The sequence below is a fragment of the Phascolarctos cinereus genome, unplaced genomic scaffold (assembly GCF_003287225.1).
Source record: "Phascolarctos cinereus isolate Bilbo 61053 unplaced genomic scaffold, phaCin_HiC Scaffold_5;HRSCAF=322, whole genome shotgun sequence".
NCBI lineage: Eukaryota > Metazoa > Chordata > Mammalia > Diprotodontia > Phascolarctidae > Phascolarctos > Phascolarctos cinereus.
The window spans coordinates 449,048,571-449,074,877 of NW_027555958.1; the positions used below are offsets into that span (position 1 = coordinate 449,048,571).

A 26,307-nucleotide genomic window follows, 5' to 3' on the forward strand; every position below is an offset into this window, starting at 1 on the left:
GATGAGGGACTCAGAATGTAGAATGAGATATAAAATTTGAGGGGCATGGCCAATGCAGAAATTTTTTTTTTTGCTTGATTATACATATTTGTAACAAGAGTTTTCCTTTTCTTTCATTCCCATTTGAGGTGGATGGGTTGGGAAAGAGCAAGAAAAGATGTATTTTTACTGATCAAAAATTATGTAATTTTTAAAAAGAATATTTTAACTATTGCACCCACAACCAGCTTGGTAATTTTCTTAAAAAAAAAAAGAAAGGAAATGAGGCGTAGTCTGGTATGATCTGTTTTTACTGGAGCCATGCTACGACTTTACAATCACTGCTTCTCTTTCTAAACATTCACCAACTATCTCTTGTGACCAGTTCAAGACTTTCCTCAGGAATCAAAGTCAAACTCACTGGCCTATAGATTACATAGACTTGATTCTCTTTCCTTTTTCAAAAATTGGGAAACCATCTTCCCCCTCTCTATTCTTGTGTTACTTCTCCTATTCTCCACGATCCTTTCACCATCAATACCAATGGAAGAAATGCCATGAGTCAGGAACATGCATAGCCTAAGACAATGCGTAAAAGAACACACATACAAGGGACATTCCTAGCCAGAGACTACCCATGATTGGGTACCAATGTAGGGAACATATATGGTCACAGAGAATGGCAGCTAGTGTTCCAAAGGTAGTATCTCTATTGGAGCCCTTCTCTGGCATGCATGTTATTCCGGTTCTCTTGCAGGAAGATGTTCTATGGTGATCTCATCAGCAGCGGATATTGCTTCTGAACTGCTCTTTGTTGCCATCTCCTGGTCTTCCTCTGCAAGTGCAACATAATCCCCCTCTCCTTTCTAGGGGGAGCAGTCTCTCAATTCTTTTAGCTAATAGCCCCAAGGGATTATTTAGTTCTTTTGTGATTTCAAATACCAGTAAATCATACCATAACATCTAGATAGAGATGCCTTTTGGCATTTAAATCTTTTCTTTTTTAACTTAACTCTGCTGCTGCTTATACTTCCTCAGTTTAAATTCTCATTGGAGCTATGGTTAGAAAATTCCTTATAACTTTTATCATACTCTTGAGACCCCACATATCATGCTGGGAATTTCATTTTATATAAATTGCAAAGGAATTAGGTGGAATCAGGGTGAGGCAATTCATTTTAACCAAGATGGCGTCCCTCATCATTCTTGCAAATCATGTTGGGAATAGGCTGTGCAAAGCTGGTAGAATTTTCCATCTTTTCCCCATTTCACCCTAGCAACCAAAGTGCTGTCCTCTCTACATTATATTTTAAGCTGTGGTCCAGAAATCTGGAGGCAGGTCTCAGACAGCATCTTACTAGTCAGCTGTTCATTTCCTAAACAGCCTTCTATCTTCTGATTCTTTTACCTTTCATGGACAGCAGTGATGAAAACATCTTTTATACCCCCAAGGTCTTCAGTTTCCTACTTGAGAGTTGGGAACATTTAGTAATTCTTTCTAGATTTCCTCTCACAGCATCATCTGTGCCCATGTGAATCACTGGAAATGGGTGTTTGGTCATCTAGTTCAATAAATCTTGGAAGGTTTTCTCTTATGTCTTAGATACATGATCTGGGGAAAGAACAGACTTGTGTCTTGTCATCAAGCCACCAAGAGTTATGTCAAGGTTGCAGCCTATGATGGGGAGTCCCTAACCACTCCTCCTCATCCCTTCTTCCCCTGATCTGGACTGCAGGATCTCTCCTCTGTGAACTCCCAGCATCATCCCAGGAAGAACAAGCCACTGAGTTGTTTTTTAGAGTGCAAGGCTCTCTTCTCCTCTTCAAAAGGTGCCTCGATGTAGTGTCTCAGCTCAGTGGTCTTCATTCCCCCTTTGTTTTCACAATGAAACCCTGGTTCCATTTTTAATGGGGCATGGTATTCTCTCTGAAAAACATGCATGCAGAGGCAGGGGGTTCCTCCAGCCTTTTCTTCTAGGAGGGAAACCAGTCTGCCCTTAGAGCCCTGCTAGGGAAAACTGCAGATGGGAACCAAGTCCTTTGAGACTTATAGAGGATTGTAGATGTGTGAGCCATGAGAGTTATTATTAGCGTTATATTGGAGGAGAAACCACTGCTGAGCAGCTGTTGAGAGCTCTGCAGCTCTGGGCTCTGTGACCCCGGGCTGAACTGCCTGCCCCCCTCTCAGCCCCCCAGCCCCCGATGCCCCCAGCGAGCAAACCATTATTCTAACTACTTCCATCTGGTGGAGGGATCATGTTCTCTAGCCCAGGCCTCCCTGCTCACCCCCATAACACCCCTCAGTCCTCCACCGGGTGATTCCTTTTTAATGCTCCTAATCCCCCAAATCTGCACCTCCCAAGCAGAGCCTAGGGGGACCCCAGCCTGGGGGCTCAGGCCTGGGCCTCCCAGGGCTGGAGGGAAGGGGAGAAGGGAAGGGGTATGAGGATATATGTGAGATGTGTGTGTACTGGAGGGGTGTGTGTTCATGGGAGGGGGGGACAGACATCAAACTCCAGGCCTTGGGAAAGTCGTGTGTGTGACTAACCTCGGGCCAAACAGGAGCTGGGCCTGGCTGGAAAAGCAGCCACTTTGTAACTTGGTAAACCCGACAACTGGTCCCAGCCCTTGATGTCTGCCTGGGTGGTGAGGGGGCAGCAGGGGCACTGCAGGCCAGTGAGGGGGAGAGGAGGGCGTAGACCCCAGGCCTCTTGAGGCCACTGCCTCTCAGGCTGTGAGGACTTTCTTTGTTTCCAGTTGAGGGTGATAGTGTTGGTTAATAATTATAGTTTTTTTTTTTTTAGGCAATTGGGGTTAAGTGACTTGCCCAGGGTAACACAGCTAGTAAATGTCAAGTGTTTGGTCTGAGGCCAGATTTGAACTCAGGTCCTCCTGACTCCAGGGCCATGCTCTATCACTGCGCCACCTAGCTGCCCCTGGTTAATAATTATAACAAGAGTAAAAGTAATAATAAAAATAACAATAATAACACTGCTACTACCACTGCCATCAACAGCATCAGCAGCACCCTGACTCTCACTTCTAAAGTACTTTAAGGTTTATAAATCGATTTCCTCACAATCATTTGGTGAGATAGGAGGTACTCACCCATTTTACTGGTAAGAAAACTGAGGCTCAGCGATCTCAAGCATCTTGCCCATGGCAGAGCCGGGATTTGACCTCAGGTTTTCCCATCTCTGAATCGAGGCTTCTTTTCTCTAGACCAGGCTACAACAGTAATTCCTCACATTTGTACAGGACTCGTGATGGTCCTCCAATGTGCCTCATGACCTCTAGACCTTTGCTCAAACTTTTGCTTCCACCTGGAATTCTCCCCTTTCTATTTCCTGTCTAGGACCATCAGGGGCCAGATTCAATGATATCTCCTTTAGTAAGCCTTCTTCACATCCCCCCCTTCCCCAGTTGGGTGGAATTTCTCCCTCTGAATCCATCCTTTCAAACTTATAGATAAAGGAACTGAGACCTGGACTGGAGAAGTGATTTACCCAGGATCCTACATGTATGTCAGAAGTAGGGCCAGGGACTATAACCTGTGACCCCTGACTCCCATCCTGGAGGGCAAAATAAAGGTGGTTAGAAGGCTATCTCTGCCAGTGTTGTAGTGATCCTAGAAAGGAGTCAGGCTACACAGGAAGGGATTGTGGTGGTGAAGCTGGTGATGGGGATGTCATTCACAGAATCTGAGGCACTCAGAGCTGGAAGGGTCCTTAGAAGCTCTCTGGACCAGCTCATAGTTTACCAAGAATGCCTACAACATCCCTAATGAGTGATCATCCAGGTTGTATTTGAATACTTCTAGGGATGAAGAACTCACTACCTCCTGAGGTAGCCTAGTCCACTTTGGCACTATACTCTTTTTTTTTTTAAAGTTGATAAATTTTGTTTTTGCCCAATAAGAAAGCCCAAACACACAAGCAAGCCAAAGTCAGCCCACCAAAACGCTTCGGCTGAACAACACAAGTGTTTATGTCTGAGAACCCAAGCTCAAGCATCTTCATCTTTTGTTGATGACTTTTTGTTAAAGAAAAAAAAAGGTGTTGGGTGTTCATCATCCATTGCAATTAGCCTTCATTTCCATGATTGTAGACAGGGTGACTTAAATTTTCCCATTCTTCCTCAATTTGGAAATGACTCCCCAAGTGTCTCCAAATTCTTTGTATTTATCATTCCTTAAAGCAGTGGGGTCAAACTCAAATGGAAATGAAGACCACTAAACCATACATAGGGATCCCTACAGGCCACAGATTAACTTAAAGCACACACATGTTCATAGATGTCCTTTTAAAATGTACGCACCAAAACATTAAAATCAAATAGGAACTACATTTTAATCTGAATCGAGGAACAGGTGGGAGCGTTGTGGGCTTCATGCTTCATACCTCTGCCTTACAGTACAGTGACGTTCCGTCAAATCCATGCACCACAACTTGTCTATCCTTTCCTCAGTTGCTGCTCACAGAGACCATTTCCAACTTTTTGCAGTTACCAATGGGGCTACTAGGAAAATGTTGATGTGACTGGGTCTTCTATCACTAGTGTCCTTGGAGGATTAACCAAGTAGTAGGATCATTGGGTCAAAGTGTATGAAGAATTGAATAACTTTCCTTGTATAATTCCAATTTGTTTTCCAGAATGGTTAGACCAATCCATAGCTCCATCCATAGCGAACTAGTGTCCCTGTTTCCCCTATTCTTGCCAGCCTTGAATTTCTCCATTTTCGCCAGTTTGTTGGAAGTAAGATGATAACTCTGAGATGTTTGAATTTCTCTGATTATTAACAATTTTGAGTATCTTTTAAGTTGATCGTTGATAGTTTGAGTTTCGTCATTAGAAAAATACCTCTTTATATAATTTGTCTACATGACTTAATGTTCTAGATTTGTGTCAGTTCTGTGTAAATTTTAGATTCAGATTTTCGTTATCAGAGATTTTAAATGAAGTTACTTTCCCAGTTTTTATCTTTTTGTCTTATTGTAGCTGCGTTGCTTTTTATTTATACTGAAGCTTTAAACAATTCTTATGTAACCCAAATTGAGAGGCAGTGTGATGTAGTGGATAGAGAACTGGCCTTACAATCAGGAAGACCTTTGTTCAAGTCTTGCCTCTGACCCCTATTCACTGTGTGATCCTGGATAAGTCACTAGACCTCCTAGTGCTCTAGGTAACTCTCAAAAACTTGAAGAGAGGTACCAAATACATTATATAGGAAATTCCTTAATCTAGGAGTTCCCTATGTCTATGAAATCATAAACCAAGCCTCAATTCCCCAAATGGCTTTTTAAAAATCTTTCAAATTTTCCTTTATGTCCTAATTGGTTAATAATTCATGCCCCCATCGATAACGTGAAAGAACCTACTTTCCATATTCCATTTTTCCAAAATATTTTATACCTTCTCTGGGTTTGATATTTAAATCGTTTATCACAAACTGAAATCTGTGGCCACTTCTACCCACTGCTCTGAGTTTTGCCCCCTGGGGAGTCTAATCCTCTTTCCACAAGACAATATGTTAAAGTACTTGAAGACAGTGACATTGTCTGTCCTTAGTCCCTCCTGGTTAAACACCTATCCTTCCCCCTTCCCCCCAATTCCCTCACCTGATTCTCATATTTGACTCCCAACTTTTCACAAATCAATCAATTCATCTTTATTGCTCTGTGCCCAGACCTGTGTTAACTGTGTGTGGAGTAAGGAGGGGAAGAAGGGGGGAGGCAGTGAACAAACTTTCTTTGGCCCTTTCCTTTCAGCCCAGGGGCATCTCTTGTTGCCACCACCCTAGGCGAGCCTTGACCTTTCCCATGATCTTTCTCCCTGTTCTCTCCTTGACAGGAAGTCCTGACAGGACAGATTTTAGTTCAACATATGGAAAGACTTCCTAATAATTAGAGCTATAAAGTGCAATGTGCTGCCCCAGTAGGCAGTAAGTCAGTCAATCAACAAGCATTTATTAAGTGCCTACTATGTGCCAGGCACTGTGCTAAGCTCTGGGAATACAAAGAAAGACAAAAAACTGTCTTTGCTCTAAAGGAACTCATAGCCTAGTGGGGGAGAAAACCTGAGGACAATTGTGGATAAACATGCTATATACATGACAAATTAGAGATAATTAAGAGAAGGAAAGCACTGGCATTAAGGGAGATCAGGGAAAAACTGATGAGGAAAACTTGTTGGGATTTTAGCTGGGACTTCATGGAAGCCAGGAAAAGCAGGAGACAGAAATAATGACGGAAAGCATTTCAAGCATGGAAAATAGCCCTGGAAAAGTCCTGGGGGTGGGAGATGAAATGTCCTGTGCAAGAAACAACAAGGTGGCCCCAGTCACCACAGGTGAAGATAGTTGATGCCAGGATGGCACAGAGGCCGTTCCTGTTCAGAATGGCACAGGCTAGACAGGATAATGATAGCTGTCATTTGTATAAGGCAAGGGTTTATTAAACCTCTAGCGTGTGCGCGTGCATGCATGCATGCGCTTCTGTGTGTGTGTGTGTGTGTGTGTGTGTGTGTGTGTGTGTGTGTTATGGACCCCTTTGGAAGTCTGGTGAGGTCTATGGACTCTTGACAAAGTTTGTTTCCTACATTCATAATTGAAAGAAATGTGAAATTTCAGTTAGAGGTTAGTAAAAAGAAAGATGTATTTTTTTTTCTTATGGACCCTTTGAAATGTATCCACCAACCATGTTCATGGACCCCAGTTTTAGAACCTCATGTTATAAGGTTTCACAATTTACCTATGCAGTCATCATCTCATTTAGTACTCAGAAGAACCCTGGGAAGTAGATGGTATAATTAAATTATCTTCAGTTTGCAGATGAAGAAACTGAGGCTCAGCTGGAATTTACAGCTCTTGGCTCCAACTTCTGTGGTCTTTTCCCTGAATCACTATACCTTTCCTCCTCCTCCTTCTCCTCCTCCTCCTCCTCCTCCTCCTCCTCCTCCTCCTCCTCCTCCTCCTCCTTTTTCTTCTTCTTCTTCTTCTTCTTCTTCTTCTTCTTCTTCTTCTTCTTCTTCTTCTTCTTCTTCTTCTTCTTCTTCTTCATTTTTAGGCAATTGGGGTTAAGTGACTTGCCCAGGGTCACACAACTAGTAAGTGTCAAGTGTTTGGTCTGAGGCCCGAGATACCTTTCCTTCTTTACCCAGGGCAATAGCTCTGTACTTGTGTGAAAGGGGCTATTTTCTCCTTTTCAACACTGTCTTGGATTGTTTCTAATCCTCCCCTAAGGGCCCCTGGTTTTCCTTCATCCCTTCTCTGGTGCTCTCTCTAGATTTGGTTTGGTCTAGGTTTGGAGTGGGGCAGGCAGAGTTAGGGTTCAGTGTAATTTATCTGAACACTTACTAAGCATTGGTTATATGCAGAGACCTGTACTATGGGCAAGGTTCAATTTAACAACAAATATTTATTGCACATGAGATAAATAACACAAAATGAAACCGAGTTGGAGGAGTTTTCCAAAATCTTCTGTTTCAACCCTTAACAACAAGAATCCCCATAACAATCCAATAGCTACCTTTTCCCCAGTCTTTCATGATTCAGGGAGGTACTCAAGCTCTCTTTCTGTTGGCTATTCCTTTCTCTGGGGCAGCTGGGCAAGGTTATACTCTTTGCCCAGGGATGCTTTTCTTCAAAAGTCTCCAAAAGGGAAAGGGAGGGGAGAAAAGACAGTGGCTCCCAGCTATGACTTTGAGGACAGGAGGTAACCATTCACTGTGAGAGCTAGCCTTGTCTCTTTGTTCACTGGACTGTGAAGTGTTTGGATTCCCTACCTGGTTGTACAACCCACAGACAGCGGACATTCATGACAATGGTTGCTCATCACGAGATTCCTTTCTTGGAGCCTGGGAACTGGGACAAGCCATGGGTGTGGTCTCAGTATGGTTTGAAAGTGCTGACTAGTTCCTATTTCTGTTTCCCAAGGTCCCTGAACTATCTCCCCCCCCCCCACTTTGCCATTTTATGGTTTAAGGTCTTCCTACTCTGGACATTCCATGTTCTAAGGACCATCTCAGCTCCGATAGTCTATATTTAATGTTCTAAGGTCCCTATCAGACCTAATATTTATTATTAGATTAATTAATTAATAGATTAATAGATGAGGGAACTCATCACAGAATAAGTACATGCCTTAGAAAAAAAAGCATTGAGCAAAGTTGTTATTTATCCTTCATTTCTGAAGAGGATCAATGACTTCTTGAATTGCTTGTAAATTGGATTTAAGTGAGGCAGAGTTGCATGAAGTCATCAGTTTCAATCTCCCAGAGTCATCAAAGTCCAGTGGCAAAACAGAAGTCAAGATGACCATAGATAGCTTGGGATGCAATGGATGACCTCAGTGTCATTGATGTCTGACCAAGCTTTAAGTGCTTCACAATCCCTGCTTCAGCTGCCGTCACAGCCATTGGAACAAATCGTTCTAGCACTGAGCCAGAGTAGTGTGGTGGAAAGAGTGTTGGCTTTGCAAGTAGAAGATGCAGGTTCAGATCTTACCTCAGCTGCTTTCAGTCTATGTGGTCTTGGGTAAATCACAGAATTTAGATCTGGACTGCAGAGATTATCTACCCTTAATGCCCTCATTTTATAGAGGAAAAAAACTGATGCTTAGGGAAAAGAGGTGTTTGCTCAAAGTCTCCCATCTAGTTAGAAAATCCAGAATTTGAATCCAGGTCTTTTGACCTCTAATTCAGTACTCATTCTACGTTGTGTTATATTTTACTATAGCTACTCTGAATCTTAGTGTCCTTGTCTGAAAAAGGATAGGGTTGGACTTGACCTTCAAGGTTCCCTGCAGTTTAAATCCTATGACCTGATTGATTGCCCCTTCTTCCCTCCTGTGCAAAGTGTTTCGTCCTTCTAGGACCAACTATGAAGTCCGCCTTCTCCAGGGAGTTCTTCCTGATTGCTCCAGCCCCAAAGGATCTCAACTTCCTTTGGCCTCATCTAACACCTATGATGTCTTATGCTCTGACATTCCATCCCAGGCTAGCCTACATCTTTCTTCAAAGTAAGAGTTCTGTATGAGTATGGATATGGTTCCTTGAGGGCTATGACTGCTTGGTTTTTGTATTCCTAGCACGTACTGGACACCTAGCTATCGCTTAATAAATGTTTATTAAATGGACAAGTAGACCCCCCTCCTTCCCCCTATGCCTGCAGAGCAAGAGCTGGGCTTTCTTCTTCTTGAGTCACTTTTGTCCTCGCCCAGCAGTTCCCAGTACTCTAGACAGTGTTGGCCAGGCCACCGCTACAGGAGAGGTTTCTGGAGTCCTTTAATGACAGACCGTGGCCTTATCATGGTCACTCAAGACCCTGGTCAGCCTTTGCTGAGATCCCTGCTCATGCTGGCCTTGGTCATTAGTCCCTACTAGAGATTCTACTAGTTGCTACCAGTCACTTCTCTGCTGGACAGCAATGACTGCTACTTCTCTTGGTCTCTACTGCCTTGAACTTGTGATTCAGCTAATATCTGTGGTTAGGGGATTGATACGGTCTTTTAGATGGAGTAGTAACACTCATGTGACCTTGTGTTCCAAGTAGGATGCCATGCAGGAACCATTCAAGGAAATGAATGATTGTTTAATTTATTCTCTCTAGAAACCTCAGACTTAGAAACTCTTGAACTTGAACTTCTCAATGAGGCAACTCTCAAAATTGATACTGCCCCAGAAATCTCCTTTCTTTTCTGGAAAGCTATTTACTATGATCATTCTGTCTAGGAAATTCCTCTTCATAAAAGGCTGGAGTTTAAGAAACAATGTCTGAATTCTTAGACTGCACTCAAGCACATGCTTCATTTGGCCACGTGCTTCTCTTGCAGTTTGTCATGCTGCTTCTGGCTTGGGGTGGAGGAGAAATTCTCCTATTGCTGCACTCTGGAAGAGACACAAAAGAAAAGGTAAGGAACGGTCATCAAGAGTGGAGACCTCAGGCAGACTGGGGCCAGTTGGCTTTCTGTAGCTCCCAAGGGACACAGTTTTTCTTCAAGTCACTAGGAGTTCCCTGTGTCTCATCAGTTGCTTTCATCCTGTCATCAGATTGTTTAGAAAACTCTAATATGACTAAGGCATTCCTTGTACACCTCTTTAATGAGGTTCTTTAGGAAAACACCCAGCTTACAGGATCTGGGATTCCCCTAATGCAAAACCTTTACATGTATCCATTCTATGCTGTAAGACCATTCTTAACTTTGGCTTTCTATGTTCTACTAAAGATCCTCCTATCTTTTGTTCAACAGGGATGGTCTCTCCCCTCCTCTCTAATCCTACTCAGCTCAAACTCCACCATTTGTAGGGAGCCCTGGCTGACCACTTCAACCCTCACTCATTTCCCTGTTTCATAAACTGAGATTACAATAAGAGTCAATGTACTTAGCACTTAATTATATTCTAATTGTGCCACATGTGTTCATTTTTTGTTCCCCAATTAACACTGAAAGGAGGGAGAGAGAGAGAGAGAGAGAGAGAAGAGAGAGAGAGAGAGAGAGAGAGAGAGAGAGAGAGAGAGAGAGAATAGGCAGGCAGGGCCTTCATCTTCACCCTGCCCTGGAGCTGCACATGAAGCAGACTTTTAGTAAAACTTGGCAATTGATGGATTGACAGGAAGCCAAACAGCTGGGTGAAAAGTGACATAGCAAGGCTGTCATCTGGATGTTATGCCTACTTGACACCAACCAGCTGCATTTTTAGAAACATCTGGACAATGGGATGAATTTTTTTCTCTTCTTCACTTTTCCCACAGATGTTTTGGCCTCTCATGTCTGGTGTCTGGTGTAAGAGGAAATGTTATCTGACCCATAGTCACCAAGAAGTCAACGACCAACTAACAACGGCGAAACCTCAAAGCCGTCACAATTGGATACTGACAGCCCTTGTTCTCCAGCCAGCCAACAGCAATAGAAAAGGCTCTACCTGACATCTATTATGATAACACCTGACACTTGGCCTCTGGTCCTGGTTCTTCTTCCCACTCATTGGGCTACTTTGGGTAGTCTTAGTCTCTCTCAGAGCCTCAGTTTCCCCATTTTTAAAAATAGAGAAATGAACAAGAAACACTCAAAAATCTCTCCCAGCTTTGCCATTTAATGTTTTAAGGTTTTCCTGCTTCTGACATTCCATGTTCTAAGGATTCTCCCAGTTCTGATATTCTGTATCCAATGTTCTATTATCCTTTTTTTTAACCTCAAATGCTTTCATGGGAACTGGGTATGCTTTTACTCAAATCAGTGGAGACCTAGACACAAGTTATATTTTGAGATTTCTGGGAAAAAACCTCTGTTGTTGTTCAGTTCAGGCCTGGACTTTTTGGCTCTTCAGGACCCTATCTGGGGTTTTCCTGGAAGAGATAAATACTGGAATGGCTTGCCATTTCCTTCTCTAGTTCATTTTTACAGTTGAGGAACTGAGGCAAATGGAATTAAATGACGTGCTCAGGGTCACACAGTTAGTAAGTGTCTGAAGCCAGATTTGAAATCAGAAAGATGAATCTTCCTGACTGCAGGTCCAGACACTCTATGTACTTTGCTACCCAGCTGCCCCTGGCAAAAACTGGATTTGTGCAAGGTGACCCAAAGGGACATGGTTTGGGGGAAGTAGCTCTCTATGATTAAGCCCTATCCATGTAAACCCATAACTTGAGGGTATTGAGCCACATGTTAGAAGTAATATTATACATGAAACATTTATCTTGATATCTACCAACCATCATTCGATATCCAACCTTTCATCATCAATCCATCCATTCATGTATCTATTTATCCTTCCATCCATCATTCTTCCATTCCCCATCCATCATCCATCTATTATAACAATACCTGACATTTGTATAATACTTTATGGTTTCCAAAGAATGTTACACAATTACTTGATATGATCTTCATAGTAAACTTGTTACATATTATTGTGCCAACTTTATGGATGAGGAAACTGATGCCAAGTCCTATGCCATCTCTACTATGCCACCCTCTCCTCTTCATTGTCCTTTCATTTACCTATTAATTATTCAATCATCCATCATCTATCCATCTCTCTCTCTTTCCTTCCTTCCTTCCTTCCTTCCTTCCTTCCTTCCTTCCTTCCTTCCTTCCTTCCTTCCTTCCTTCCTTCCTTCCTTCCTTCCTTCCTTCCTTCCTTCCTTCCTTCCTTTCTTTCTTTCTTTCTTTCTTTCTTTCTTTCTTTCTTTCTTTCTTTCTTTCTTTCTTTCTTTCTTTCTTTCTTTCTTTCTTTCTTTCTTTCTTTTCTTCTTCCCTGGGCTCACACAGCTAGTAAATGTCTGGGGCCGAATTTGAACTCAGGTTCTTCCCACTTCAGGGCTGGTATTCTATCCACTTTACTACCTAGCTGTCCCTGACATCTATCCATTATGCATCTATATATTCACTTTTCCAGCCATCCACCCATACTTCCATTCATTATCGTTCCACTAGCAGAGTACCTGGAACACAGTAAATGCCTAATTAATGCTTTATCATCATCGTTGCTGTCTAGAAATCCTTTAAATTTAATAAACATCTACTGAATATGTGCAAGCCACTGTGCTAGGTGGTGCAGTGGGTAGAGTGCTGGGCCTGGAATCAGGGAGACCTGAGTTCAGATCAGGTATCAGATGATGAATAGTTATATGACCTTGAGCAAACCACTTAACCTCTGTTTGCCTCAGTTTCCTCACCTGTATAATGAGAATAATAATAGCACCCACCTCCTAGGGTTGTTGTGAGGATCAAATGAGATATTTATAAAGTGGCTAGCACAGTGCCTGGCACGTAGCAGGCAGTATATGAAAGTTGGCTCTTATTCCTAGATGTTGGGAATACCAAGGTAAGGATGAAAAACAAATCTTTTCCTCAAAGAGCTTACATTCTACAGAACAATAAAAAATAGGAAAGTAAGTACAGGGTATTCTGAAAATGAGGATAGCATTGCAACCAAGAAGAGGTAGCTGGGAAGGCTTCTCGGATGATGTGTCTAGGAGTGGAGCCTTGAAAGAAGCTAAGGATTCTGAGACAGAAGGAGGTGCTCTGTTTGATAAGGGCAGCTAGGTGGCGCCATAGTGCACAGAATGCCCAGGCCTGAAGTCAGGGAGGCTCATCTTCCTGAGTTCAAATCTTGCCTCAGACACTTACTAGTTATGTGACCCTGGACAAGGTGGTTAACCCCATTTGCCTCAGTTTCCTCATCTGTAAGATGAATTGGAGAAGGAAATGGCAAAGCCCTCCAGTATCTTTGCCAAGGAAACCCCAAATGGGATCATGAAGAGTTGGACACACCTGAAAAACAACTCACCAACAACACTCAGTTTGATCATTGTTCACGTATGGGACAACAGAAACAGAAACAGAAGCAGGACTAGATTAAATGTTGATTGGGCAACAGCAAATGGGCTAATTTAAATGGAAATGAAAGTGTATGATGGGGAAATGAGGTGGGAAAGGTGGAGGCAGGAGCCAGACTAGTGTGGATTTCAAAAAAATTTTTTTTAAGGCAATTGGGGTTAAGTGACTTGCCTAGGGTCACATAGCTAGTAAGTGTCAAGTGTTTGGCCTGAGGCCGGTTTTGAACTCGGGTCCTCCAGACCTCTGTCTGCTGTGCTACCTAGTTTTTGCTAGTTGGATTTTAAATGTCAAACTGAGGAGTTTGTCTTTTGGGCTCTCTCATGTATGCCCCCTTCTTTCCCTGACACTGTCACCACTCTCAGGCAAGCCCTCATTACCTCATGCCTGGATTATTGCAAGAGCGGCTGGGGGGCCGGGGGGAGGATCTGGTCTGCCTGCTTCAAGTGTCTTCCCACTACAATCCAGCTTCCCTCAGCTGTCACAATATCTTCCTAAAGCACAGGCCTGGTCATGTCACCCTACCCCACCCCTGCTAAATAAATTCCAGCGGCTCCCTATCCCCTTGAGGATCAAATATAAAACCTTGTGTGGCTTTCAGAGCCCGTCGCCACCTGGCTCCTTCCTGCCTTTCCAGTCTTTTCACACTTTATTCCACCTCCATCCCCATTTAGCCTGCGATCCTGTGATACTGGCCTCCTGGCTGTGCCTTGAACAAGATACTACCCTTTTTGGCTCTGAGCATTTTTAACTTCCTGAACCCCATGCCTAGAATTCTCTCCCTTCTCATCTCTGATTCTGGGCTTTTCTGACTTTCTTCACATTCCAGATAAAATCCCACTTTCTGTAAGGAAGATTTCCTAATTCCGCTCCCATGCTAGTGTCTCCTCTCTTCTCTCTCTTCTCTCTCTCTTCTCTCTCTCTCTCTTCTCTCTCTCTCTCTCTCTCTCTCTCTCTCTCTCTTTCTCTCTCTCTCTCTCTCTCTGTTTATATCCATCTCTCTATATATAGCTTTGGTATATAGTTGTTTGCATGATGTCTTTCCCACTAGGCTGAGAGCTCCTGGAGAGCAGGGACTGTTTTTGTTTCATTTTGTTTTGTCAGCCCGCCCTTTTTTTTTGTATGGACAGGCTTAATGCTATACCTGGACTATAATGTGCACTTAATAAATATGTGTTGACTGACTGCCTGACTGAGGAAGCCACTGAAGTTTCTCGAGCAGGGGAGTTACCTAATTAGACTTGTACTTTGGAAAGATCATTTTGGCACCTGTGTGGAGAATGGGTTGGAGTGGAGAGAGACTAGAAGCAAAGGCATCAATTAGAAGGTGACTGCAACAGTCTGAGGGAAAGATGAGGGGGGTACAAAATTGTGAAAGGTTGACATATGGCAGGTTTCTTTCAATGTAACTCCATAGAAATCTTGGACCTCTTGCATGGCATGTCTTCCTCTTCCTCTGTTCTCTTCTCCTGCATTACGTCTGAACTTGGGTGGGGTCAGTATGAGCAGAAAGGAGGGGACAGATGTGAGAGATGGGTGGATAGTACTGACACTGTACTGGGTATGGAGTGTGGCAAAAAGGGGAAAAAACAGTCCTTGCCCACAAGGAATTTATATTCTAATTGGATGTCTGGATATATGTGGGACAACATGGCTGTGTAGCTGTATCTAATTAGAGTTATACACAAGATAAATCCCAATTAGATAGAAGCTAGCCTTAGAGGGGGAGCTCTGAGAAGCACCTGGCATGGGCTACACAGCATATGTTTTTAAAATGTTTGTGGAATTGAGTTGTATTTGACCTCCATACACAACCCAGTTGGGTTTTCTGGGTGTTTTTTTTCGGGGGGGAGGGGAGTCGATGGTAGTGTGTGTCCACTTGAGTCTCCAGTTTGATGATATTTTTTCAGTTATGCTTTGCCTTAGAGTGATAGTATTGAAGAATCCTAGAATGTTAAAACTGAAAGGGATCTTAGAGTCCAACTGTCTCATTTTACCCAGGAGGATGCTGGGTCCTAGAGAGGGGAATATACCTGCTAAGGCCATGAAGCTGAGAGGGGGCAGAGCTGAGACTGGAAGCCTGCCTTCCTGTCTCCAGCCCTCTCCTCCTATCACATGCCTTGTGGTGACTTAGCCCCTCCCCATCTCCGATTCTTCTACCTTGGGAGGTCAAGTGTCCTCCAGGGGTCACTATTTTCTAGGAATACAGAGATTCTGCAAAGGCAGGTGGGAGCCCTGGACTCTCCAGCCCCTCCCTCCATCAAAGGTCCTAGATGGGGTAAGAGGCCTAGGGCACTCTGTCCTGAACATGCCCCCTTCCCAAAAGCAAAAAATCAAGGCAAAGTGGGAGGTAGCCAGGTTCTGGACAGAGGCTAAGGTAGGGCAGGGCTGCTCAGGGCCTAGGCCTCCCTTTGCCCATTGCCCTCCAGTCACTGCCACCCTCCTGGGAAGGGGCACCGAGGGAAAGGTAGTGGTCACCATCGTGGAGGTGGTGGAGGAATTCCCCTACCCCTTTCAGGCTGCCAGTTATCCCTGAGTATACTCCCAAATATATACAGAAAAACACACAGAGGCACCTATAGATGCCTTTGTTGCTGTTCAATCATGTCTGACTCAGTGGGACCCCATTTGGGATTTTTTTCTGACATTTCTTTTTCCAGCTCATTTTATAGATGAGAAAACTGAGGCAAACAGGGCTAAGTGACTTGCCCAGGGTCACACAGCTAGTTAGTATCTGAGGCCAGATTTGAATTCAGGAAGATGTCCTCCTGACATCAGACCTGGAATTTTTGCCACCTAGCTGTCCCGTGTACACTATGTATCATAAACACACACATTGTATACAGAATATATTTATATAGTACAAATACATTTTAGGTGCTTCTGTGTCTATTCATACATATATAACATGTGCACATGCAAACACATTTAGACATACACAAATACACACAGAGATGCATATGTACATAATATACCCAGAGATTAACACAGAAATTCAGATGCAGGCACCACGAGTATTCTGTCTCGCTCTCTGTCTCTCTTTCTCTGTCTCTCTCTCTCTCTCTCTGTCTCTCTCTCTCTCTCTCTCTCTCTGTCTCTGTCTCTCTCTCTCTCTCTCTCTCTCTCTCTCTCTCTCTCCTCTCTCTCTCTCTCTCTCTCTCTCTCTCTTCTCTCTCTGTCTCTCTCTCTCTCATTCTGCCTTAGCTTGAGGCCTTGTAGCTGTTGGCAGGGGCTCTGCCCACATGTTCAACATTACATGTTACATATGGGGGATTTGCAGAATTGTGCTCGGTATTTGGGCTCCATGGAAGGCAGAGAAGGAAGATGTAGGAGGGGTCAGAAAGGAGGTTGATTGGGAGGACCTGAGAGCAAGCTAAGGAAGCAGAGGACTTCTCAACGTCTGCCCTCCCTCTGAGCCTTTGCCTTGTGCCCAAGGGCATGAATTCAGGGTTGTTGATGTGTGAGTTCATACACATACACATGTACTCCTGGATACATGTACTCTCCTCGGACACTCTTGGGGGCACAGAGCACATTCCCTGGATCTGGACGAATGCAAATACCAGAATTTATAAAGCACCCACTGTGTGTGAAGAGACCAAGCCAGGGTTCTGGGAAAGAGATGGAGTCCTTGCCTTGCCTTGTCCCTACTGCATACACTTTATTCTCGAGCTCGCAAATTGTTCATTCAACAAGACTGTATGAAAGCTCGGCTGGCTTTTTTTGGTGATGGCTAAGAACTGGAAATCAAAGGGATGCCCATCAATTGGAAATTGGCTAAACAAGCTGTGGCATATGATTGTAATGGAATATTATTGTGCTGTAAGAAATGACAAGCAGGATGATTTCAGAAAAATCTTGAAAGACTTACATGAACTGGTGCATAGTGAAGTGAACAGAACCAGGAGAACGTTGTATGTAGTAACAGTAATATTGTTTGTTGAAGAATTGTGAATGACTTAGCCAGTCTCAGCAGTACAATGATCTAAGACACTCCCAAAGGAGTAATGATGAAGCATATTATCTGCCTCCAGAGAAAGAATTGATACTGATTGAATACAGACTGAAGCATGCCATTTTTCACTTTCTTTTCCCCCCCTTTTATTCGAGTGTTTTTGTAAAAATGACTAATATGGATTTTTTTTTACATAATTGCACATGTATAACCTACATCTGATTGCTTGCCCATCTCAGGAGGGGAGGAGGGGAGGAAGGGAGGGATAGAATTTGAAACTCAAAACCTAAAATGAAAATGTTTAAAAAGAGAAGAAAGCCCTGCTGGGAGCCAGGCTCTGGGCTGGGAATGGCCAATACAGAGACAAAAGTGGAACTGGCCTTGAGGACTTCCATTCCTCTTCTCACACTCACATTTCCATGGACACACAGGTATGCACGCTTGCTCGTGGGCACACCCAGGGACATGCAGCCAAGTACAAGCATGCTGCTCATTCACCTGGCCTTTCTGGCGCGAAGGTTAGGGGAACTGTTTTAGGGCCGGGCCCTGTGGTTTTTTTGGAATCCAGCCTAGGTCAGGTGGAGGTGGGCGTTCTGAGGCTCAATTGGAATCACAGCTGAGCATCACCTGGGCCGCCTGGGTTTCCAGAGTTTTCTTCTCCTGTAACCCTCAGCTACTTTTCAGGCGGGCCTTTTGCGTTTGGGGGTTCTAAGCGATCAGGTTTGTTTCAAGGTCCCCGCAAGAAATGGGGTGGTAAAAGAGGAAGCTCGTTAGGGGCAGGGAAGAGCGTGAAGGGCCAGTGCTCTAGGTGTTGGGGAGGCCTGGGCCTGGTTCGGGGAGAGGAAGGGAGAGGTTGTGTTGGGAACCTTCTCTTCCCTTGCGTCCTGGCGCGCAATGTATCAGTTTTCAGCGAACTGGGCCCCACTAACCCCAGGTGTTTTTTTTTTTGGAGGGGGGGAGGGGCGAGAACGGAGGGCTCCTAAAATGCTTCCATTTGGGGGGAATGAGAGAGAAAACAGCCTCGTCCCTGGAGACTAGGTTTTATTATGTGTGTGTGGGGTTGGGTGGAGAAGGAAGTCTTCCTCCCTCCTCAGCTCCCCACCCTGCCCTGCAGTAGGGCGGAGAGCCCGGGTTCTGGACCCTGGACCAGCTCTGACAGAGCCGTTCTCAGCGCTCCCGCTGGCCTTGGCTGGCTCTCCTCAGGGTTTCTGCTCCCCTAGCTCCACCTCCGACCCCTTATCCTAGCATACCTTCTCAGATAGCTCGCCTCATTCTTCCAAGGGGTCAGTGCCAAGGAGATTTGCCGATCTGGGTATGTGTGTGGGGTGTGCTTGTATACATGGATGCGTATATGTGTGTATGTGTGCACGCGCGTATGTCTGTATGTGTGAATGTTTGGGAGAGTGTGTGTTTATGTATGTGAATGTGTGTGTGTGTACGTATGTGTGTGAATGTGTGTGTGTGTGGTCCGCTGGGCGCCCGCAGCTGCTCCGCCCCGGATTCTTTCAGACACTTTCATTTTATGGGCCACACGGCTGTTATTTCAGGGAATCAAAAGCGGGGGAGGAGGAGGGGACCAGGGAGGAAAGGGGGCCAGGGAGGGAGGAGGGGGCGCAAAGGAGAGAGGAGGGAGTGGGAGACACCTCCCCTCCCCTCTTTGCTTTCCTCCTCTTCCCTCCCCTTTCTCAGTCGGCCCTGGAGCTCGCCAGCTTGCGCTCCCGGAGACCCCCTACTGGCTGACGCTGAGCTGGGACAGAGAGGGAGTGGGGCTCTGGCCCTGTATTCCCGGCTCAAGAGTCTTTGGGTCACCTCAGTGATCTCAGTGGAATCAGCTGAAGGGCTAACACCAACGAAAACTTCAAGTCCCTCCCAGCCCACTACGAAACCTCCCCACTGCCCAGCTTTGTCTTTTTGGGGGACACGGAGAAAGGTCCGAAAACAACTTCTTTTCTGTGTAGACGCAGCAGAGAACAAGCGTTTCGTTGGTTGCACTCTAGGGGGTTGCGAGGCCGCCAAAAGATGATTTGCCTCCTCACACTTAATCATTGCCGCAGTAATCTGAATGTATGTGTGTGTGTGTGTGTGTGTGTGTGTGTGTGTATTTAACACGGTGATTCTTCTCTTTGCCCCCTCCAACACTTTGACCTCAATTATCGGGATACGTTTTAGGGCTTTTAAATCTTCGTAAAGGTTGTCACAATTCTCCATTCCGCTTGTGGAGACACCAACGCGGGGAAGGGAAACTGCTGCAGAACAAGGGAGAAGGACGAGTAGGTTGGGAAGAAGGGAAATTTATTGATGTGTGTGTGTGTGGAGTGACCAGGACAACCGCTGATCGTTCGAGTGCGGTTCTCACCAAATTCGTTAAGGGGTTCTCCCGGTCATCCCTGCTACACCCCTCCCCCCAATATAAGTTTGAGCAGCGAGCACGGAGAACCGCACCAGTTTTCCTGGAGAGAAGGGAAGAGTCAAACAGACCTGGGCATAGATCCCGGGAGAGCAAAAGACTGCAGGAGAAAGAGGTAGAGAATCAGCCCGAGAGACAGAAACAGAGAGAGCCAGAGCCACACACACCCACACCCACTCACCCACCCACACACAGCAGCGCAGTCACCCAGCCTGACAGTCCCTAGGAGCCTGAAGCCCAGGATAAGAGGGCAGGAAAACTTTCGGGTGGATACAGGCGGAGAGTGCTTGTAGTTAGGTGGGTGCTAGCCTCCGCCACTATCCCAAGCAGCCCCTTTCCGGACAATCGCAAGGCATTCATCAAAGTAAGGGATTCCATCTTTCCCAGCAGGCAGCTGGTCAGAGCTCAGGCCCACCTCCCTGCTAGCACCACCATGGCCACCGTCCCTACTATGGCGGCCTGAAGGCTGGGAGTGTGCTGCTCTTTGTGGGCGCGCAGCGGAGAGCTGGGTCGGCGAGCAGGCTCGTCTTGAGGGTCGTGGGAGCTCTTTCTGGGCCCTCCTATGGCAGGCTGCCCTCTGGCCCGCAGCTGCCGTGCCTGGGGGCCAACGCTAATGCTGGGGCTTTGCGTAGCACCTGTTCTTCGGCCCTGTTCTCTGGCCTACTCCGGGCAGCATCCGCTACTCTGTTTCTCACAGTCTAAACGTAGGAGGCGGGAAAAGTGGGATGGGAGGCCCACGCCGACGGACCTAATTCCTCTCAGGTTCTCTCTGGTAGTCTTGGGCCAGCAAGTATCCTGGCCTGTCTGCTCACCTGGCCCAGCTGTGAGAAGAATTGAGTGTGAGCACGGTGGGATTTGAGCGTGTCTGCCAGAGGGTCTCTGTGTGTGAATGTACCTGGGTCTGAACAGGCGACCCTTGGACTTGTGAGTGCATGTGTGGTGCCCCGAGTGCCAATGGGTGAAGTTGAGTTACTGCATGTGACAGCATTGTTGTCTATATCCGGGCCTGAGCACAAGTGTTTGTGAGGGTATGTATGTGTACACATCGATCACTGTGTAAAGATGTGTGTATGTGGGAGAGGCAGACAGACAGAGACAGGTGGAGGAGGTGGTAAGCACCACTAGGGTCTGGGACTAACTCCAGAGGGGATAATTAGCAGCTGGGTCTTCTGCACGGAGGTGTGGAAGGGGAAAGGCCTTGCTTAGTCGCCTTTCCCAGACTAAAGAGGGGAACTGATCCACTGAGGGTCCCAGCGCGAGAGCCAGGGGCGAAGTGTGAGCGGGGGGATAGAGGAACGCGGGAGGGGCTTGACACAACGGAGGGAGAGGACTTTTCCTGGCTATTAAGAACAGGTGGGGTCCTGCGCTGGAAGGATCAAGGAGCTCACTTTACTCAGGAGTCCACTGGTAAAGGGAAACGGAACCCTGGGGACCCTTAGGAGCCTGGACTTAGGAAAGAAAACACCTTTGCCCACTGCATTTGTCACTCCCTCTCCCTCCTCCTTCATCTTCCGCGGTCCCACCGGCTGTGGAACCTGGGGCAAATCCCTTCCTCTGCGGATCTCATTTTCCTTCCCTGAGAGGACGAGGAGGTTGGACCAGATGGTTCCTAAAGTCTCTTCCAGCTCCTGGTGAGGCGCCACAGGAACTCTCAGAAGGAAAGAGCAGCAGGGTGGTGGCGCCTTTCAGAGCCCAGGGAAAAAAAGGAGAGAGAGAGAGAACCTGGATTCACGTATGGCTGGGCATGACTGTGTACGAAGGTGAGTCTGGTAGCCTCTATCTGTCCCTCAGCAAAAATACTCCATCTCAAGCCTGGAAGGGGTTGGGATGGGACGAAGGTCAGGAAATATTGGTTCTGCCTTTTCCCAGAAAATAATCGAGAGGCGGGGAGACAGACTGTAGCCACCTCCTCACTCTCCCCAAAAGAATCAGCCTCTGCCAGAATACAAATCTGCAATGGGGGGGGAGGGAGAAGGGAGGAGAAAGCACAGTCCCTCCCCTCAACCTTAGCCTACATCCCATAAACATTCTTGTCAGGTCTGGGAGGGACCTTGGAGTCCCAACCCCTTCATTTTATAGAGAAGGAAACTGAGGCCCAGAGAAGGGAAGGGGCTTACACAGTGACCGTAGCAGAACCCGATTTAAACCTCGTGCTTCTGAATTTTAGGCCATGGCTCTTTCCATTTCCCTGGCGGAGTGAGACAGCTTTAACAGGAGACTGGGGTTGGCTGGGTGAATAGCGGGAATCGGGATTGCCTGGGGGAACCCAAGTCAAACGGAGTGACCTTTCAGAACTGCAGGGTCAGAGTTGTAGTGCCAGACAAATGGGGAGGTAGCATCCAATTCAGTGCCCGGCCTCCACCTCAGGCGGAAGGCTAGCTACAGGGAGACCGAGAAAGCTGGACAGGGCCTGGTTGAGGGTCCTTCGGGTGGCCGAGCCAGACCAGACTCAGAGCGTTCGTTTTGGTCTGGGTTATAGTCCGCAAGGGAAGGGCTATTAATAGGAGAGTCTACGCCTTTTCTCATCTCTGGTGGGTGCGCCCCTGGGCCAGCGGGATCCTCCAGAGGAGCAAACGCCAGCGGCCTCCGACCCTTCAGTGTCCAGGGCCAGGCCCGCTCCCAGGTTGGCTGGATCGGTTAAAGGAACTGTTAGAGACAAAGGACGCTAATAATTCCTTGGCGGGGAACGAAGGTCCCAGGACACCGAGAATCTGAGAGGGTCTCCTGTGGGAGGGGCAGGAGGAAGACAGAGAGAGATAGAAAGGGAACCCGAGGAGGAAGAGGAGGAGGAGCCAGGCAGAGAAAAAAGTCAGACGGAGAGAGAGAGGCAAAAAGGGGGGACGAGAGACAAGAAGAAAAACAGAGATAATGAGACACGGTCTGAGCTACAGGGCTCGAGAGCCAGACAACTAAACCCACAGACAAACCGACCGACACATATACAGAGGAAGGAGGTTCACCTCGCCTTCCACACCTTGGCTGGGCGCGATCCCTGCCTGGCCCAGGACCTCCCCACTCAGGCCGGGAAAGTGAGGGGAGCATATCCTAAGGCCCCTTAGCATTCAGAGTTGGTTGCTGAAGGCTCCGGGAGGGGAAAGGGTGGCAAAAAGAAGGGGGCTGATTGAGGGGCGGCCGGAGGCTTAGTTCAAGGACCCGCGCAGTTAGCCCCAGGAGTCAGCTGCGGGGTCTGTGCAGCTAGTTCTCCTCACTACCTCTGGACCCAGGCTAGCGGCTTCCGTTCTGGAGGCTCGGGCGGCTCGGGCGGCTCGGGAGGCTCGGGCGGCTGCGGCTCCGGCTCCTGGGTGCGATGGCTCCTGGGTGCGGTACCAAAACTTTCGAGAGGGAACTTCCCTGCCGAAAGAAGCTCTGCGAACTCAGGCTGGCAGATTTTCGTCGGGCTATTCATCAGTCTGTCTGTCGGTGCTGCCCTGCATCGGCCCTTGCTGGAGAAAGAGGCCTGGAGAGGAGCGGAGACGAGTAATCGGTGGGGAGCAGAGAGAGGAATCCCTGCTGGACCCGGGGTGTGGTGGGGACCCAGCCAACAGTCAGCAACGCCACGTGACACTCCAATTCTCCCCCCCGCCCCATCCAAGTATAAAGGCCCTCAGAGTTCTTCATATCCACAGTGGCTACTAGTTACCGCCGGGACTCGGCTGCCCTCCTCCTCTTCCTCCCTTCATCCGTCCTTCCTTCCCTCCCCGCCCCTCGCTTTCCCCACCCCCTCCACCCTCCCCATGGAGCCCTCAGCTCTTCCGCCTTAGGAAGCGGGAAGGGGGGGGGAGAAGACTTTTCCAACCCCCCTTCCAACAGCAAAGAAGACCAGCCCCCCTCCCCACAGGGGGAGGTGGTGGAAGAAAGTGACTAATCCCCTCACACCCCCTACACTTCCCACACGCTTCTTCCCACTAGCTCTGGGTGTCCCTAACTTCTTGGAGAGAAGCTGGGCGCACGCGGTTGGGGAGAAGTGCAGCTCTTGTCCGCCAGGGGACGCTTCATAGCTGGGGGACACCCCCAGTCTCTGTGCTCACCCCCGACTGGTCCACCTCCCCCCCACCCCTCCCCTCCTTTCCCCTCCCCGCGCGCAAAACACACACGCACCAAGACCCAGTGAGCCGGAGCCGGAACAGAGACAGCAGCGGAGGAGGAACGCTCGGAGCGCGGGTCCCAGAGCCGCCCGCCCAGGACTAGGCGGCGGCGGCGGCCACCACCATGACCCTAGGAGGCTGCTGCTGCGAGATCATGTCCTCCGAGAGCTCTCCGGCAGTGCTGTCCGAGGCCGAGGGGGACATCGACGTGGTGGGCGGCGGGGGCGGAGGAGGAGGCGACCCGCTGCTCAGCACCGCCGCCACCCCTCGGGACGCGTGCAAGTACGGGCCGGAGGAGGAGGAAGGGGATGAGGAGGAGGAAGAGGAGGAAGGTGAGTCCTCGGACGGCGAGCCTCGGCTCCTCCCGCCGCCCACCCCTCGGGGGGCCGGGCCCAAGGGGGGAGCAGAGCCCAGCCTCGGTGGCGAGCCCCCTGTGGCCCCCAGGGGCGCAGCGGCCGGCGGGGACAAGGCGCCGTCGGGGGCTGGCAAGAACCCGCTGGTGAAGCCGCCCTACTCGTACATCGCGCTCATCACCATGGCTATACTTCAGAGCCCCAAGAAGCGGCTGACACTGAGCGAGATCTGCGAGTTCATCAGTGGCCGCTTCCCTTACTACCGGGAGAAGTTCCCTGCCTGGCAGAACAGCATCCGTCACAATCTCTCGCTCAACGACTGCTTCGTCAAGATCCCCCGGGAGCCCGGCAACCCAGGCAAGGGCAACTACTGGACGCTGGACCCCGAGTCTGCCGACATGTTTGACAACGGCAGCTTTCTGCGGCGGAGAAAGCGCTTCAAGCGGCAGCCGCTGCCTCCCACGCACGCCCACGCGCACCATCCGCACGCCCACCCGCACCCGGAGCTGCTGCTGCGTGGAGGGGACCCTGGCGCCTTCCTCCCAGGCTTCGCTGCCTACGGCGCCTATGGCTACAGCTACGGGCTGCCACTGCCCGGGTACCACGCGCACCACGCTGGCCCTCCGCAGCCTCCGCATCCACACCCAGCCCCGCACCCTGGCCACCCCGCCGCCTTCTCCTTCGCAGCCGCCGCAGCCGCCCCGTGCCCGCTGGCCGCACCCCCACCTGCACCTCCCCCGCCGCCGCCGCCCGTGCAGTCTCAGGCGGCCCCGACCCCGGCCCCGGCCCCAGGTCCCCCGACGGCTGCCGCCTCGCTCTTCGCTGCGACTCCGGCCGGCCTTCCATCCTTCCTGGGGGCTGAGCTGGGCTGCCGGAAGGCCTTCTATCCCGCGCAGCTGAGCCCCCCGGCTGCGGGCACGGCGGCCAGCCTGCCTGCGGCAGCGGCCGCCGCGGCTCTGCTACACAGCCTGAAGGCGGACAGTGGGGGAGGCGGTGCGGGCTCAGGGTCTGGGGCCGGGCCCGGGCCTGGGGGGCGGCCCTCATTCTCCATAGACCATATTATCGGGGGCGCTGCGCCCCCAGCGGGCCCGGGCCCCGTATCGGGCGGCGGAAGCAGCGTAGGGGGAACGATAGCCGGGAGAGGGTCGCCTTCGTCTCCCTACGCTACTGCTCCGAGCGGGGGCCAAGCCCAGGTGCTGGCAGTGCTGCCGGCGCCCGCGCTGACGCCGGTGCCGGCCCACATCCGCCTCTCGCACCCCGGGGACGCGCTGCTGCAGTCGGGCCCTAACTTCGCCAGCAAGATCCCTAGCCTGAGTGGCTGCCACTTCTGAACCGACGCTCGAAGGACTCCGCGCCGAGAGAAACTTAGGGGACCAAACTTTCCAAATACACTAGGGGCTCTTCGCGCACCCTTCTCCCCTGGCCGTTCCCTTACTCACCCGGCCTCGCTCCGTTGGGGTCGATGGGAGGAAGACTTGCTGCGGGGAGTGAGAGCTTCTTTGGAGCAACGTGCTGCCGAGGTCCCCGTCGCCCTCCTCGGCCTGTGCCTCCCCGCGGGTTGGCCAAGTATTTAAGAGAGTCCGCATAGGTCTATGGCCCGAGGAGGACGAGGGCGGAGGACGGCGTCAGCCTGAGACGGGAGACCTTCCATTTGTGTCTCCTTAGAACGAAGTGGGACCTGGCAGCTGGGCCCCGGGCCGCGGGCCGCAGCCAGGCGGCCCTTTCTGCGACCACCGAGCTGGGGAGCAAAGGCAAAGATCCGGATTTTTCGTGCCAACCGGAAAACCCTGTGGGGGTAGGGGTGGTGGGAGCGGGGAGGGACGACGGGAAGAGGGTATTTTGGCTAGTGAGCTTGTCCCCTTGGATCTGGCTTGCCGCCTCCGATGGATGGGACCCCTGGATAATTGCCTGCTCTCTGCTTCCCAGTGGCCGGTGCGGACGCGGCCTCCACCAGGCGGTGAGAATTCCACCCCCACTTCCCACTCCCTCTTCCCCAGCTCTGAGGTCGGAGTTATCCCCGGGTTGCCCTTTAAAGAAACGTAAGTCTATGTCTTGTGTACTTACCTCCTCCTCCTCCCCGCCGCCCCCTACCACCCAGGGAATCGAGGCTCCATTTCTGTGGGGACTGCAAGAGAATTTGTCGCTTTCAAGTCCCATAGGATTCCACCCCCCCGCCCCCCTCCCCCGCCCC

The 26,307-nt window shown here is 49.0% G+C and overlaps 1 protein-coding gene across 1 annotated transcript; it reads left to right on the forward strand.

Moving 5' to 3' along the window:
- The first annotated feature begins 23,781 nt into the window (after positions 1-23,781).
- Positions 23,782-25,899, forward strand: FOXD2 (forkhead box D2). The gene has a single exon (XM_020987693.2). It carries the CDS (start codon positions 23,888-23,890, stop codon positions 25,445-25,447), a length of 1,560 nt encoding a protein of 519 aa, XP_020843352.1. The 5' UTR covers positions 23,782-23,887; the 3' UTR covers positions 25,448-25,899.
- The last annotated feature ends 408 nt before the right edge of the window (positions 25,900-26,307 follow it).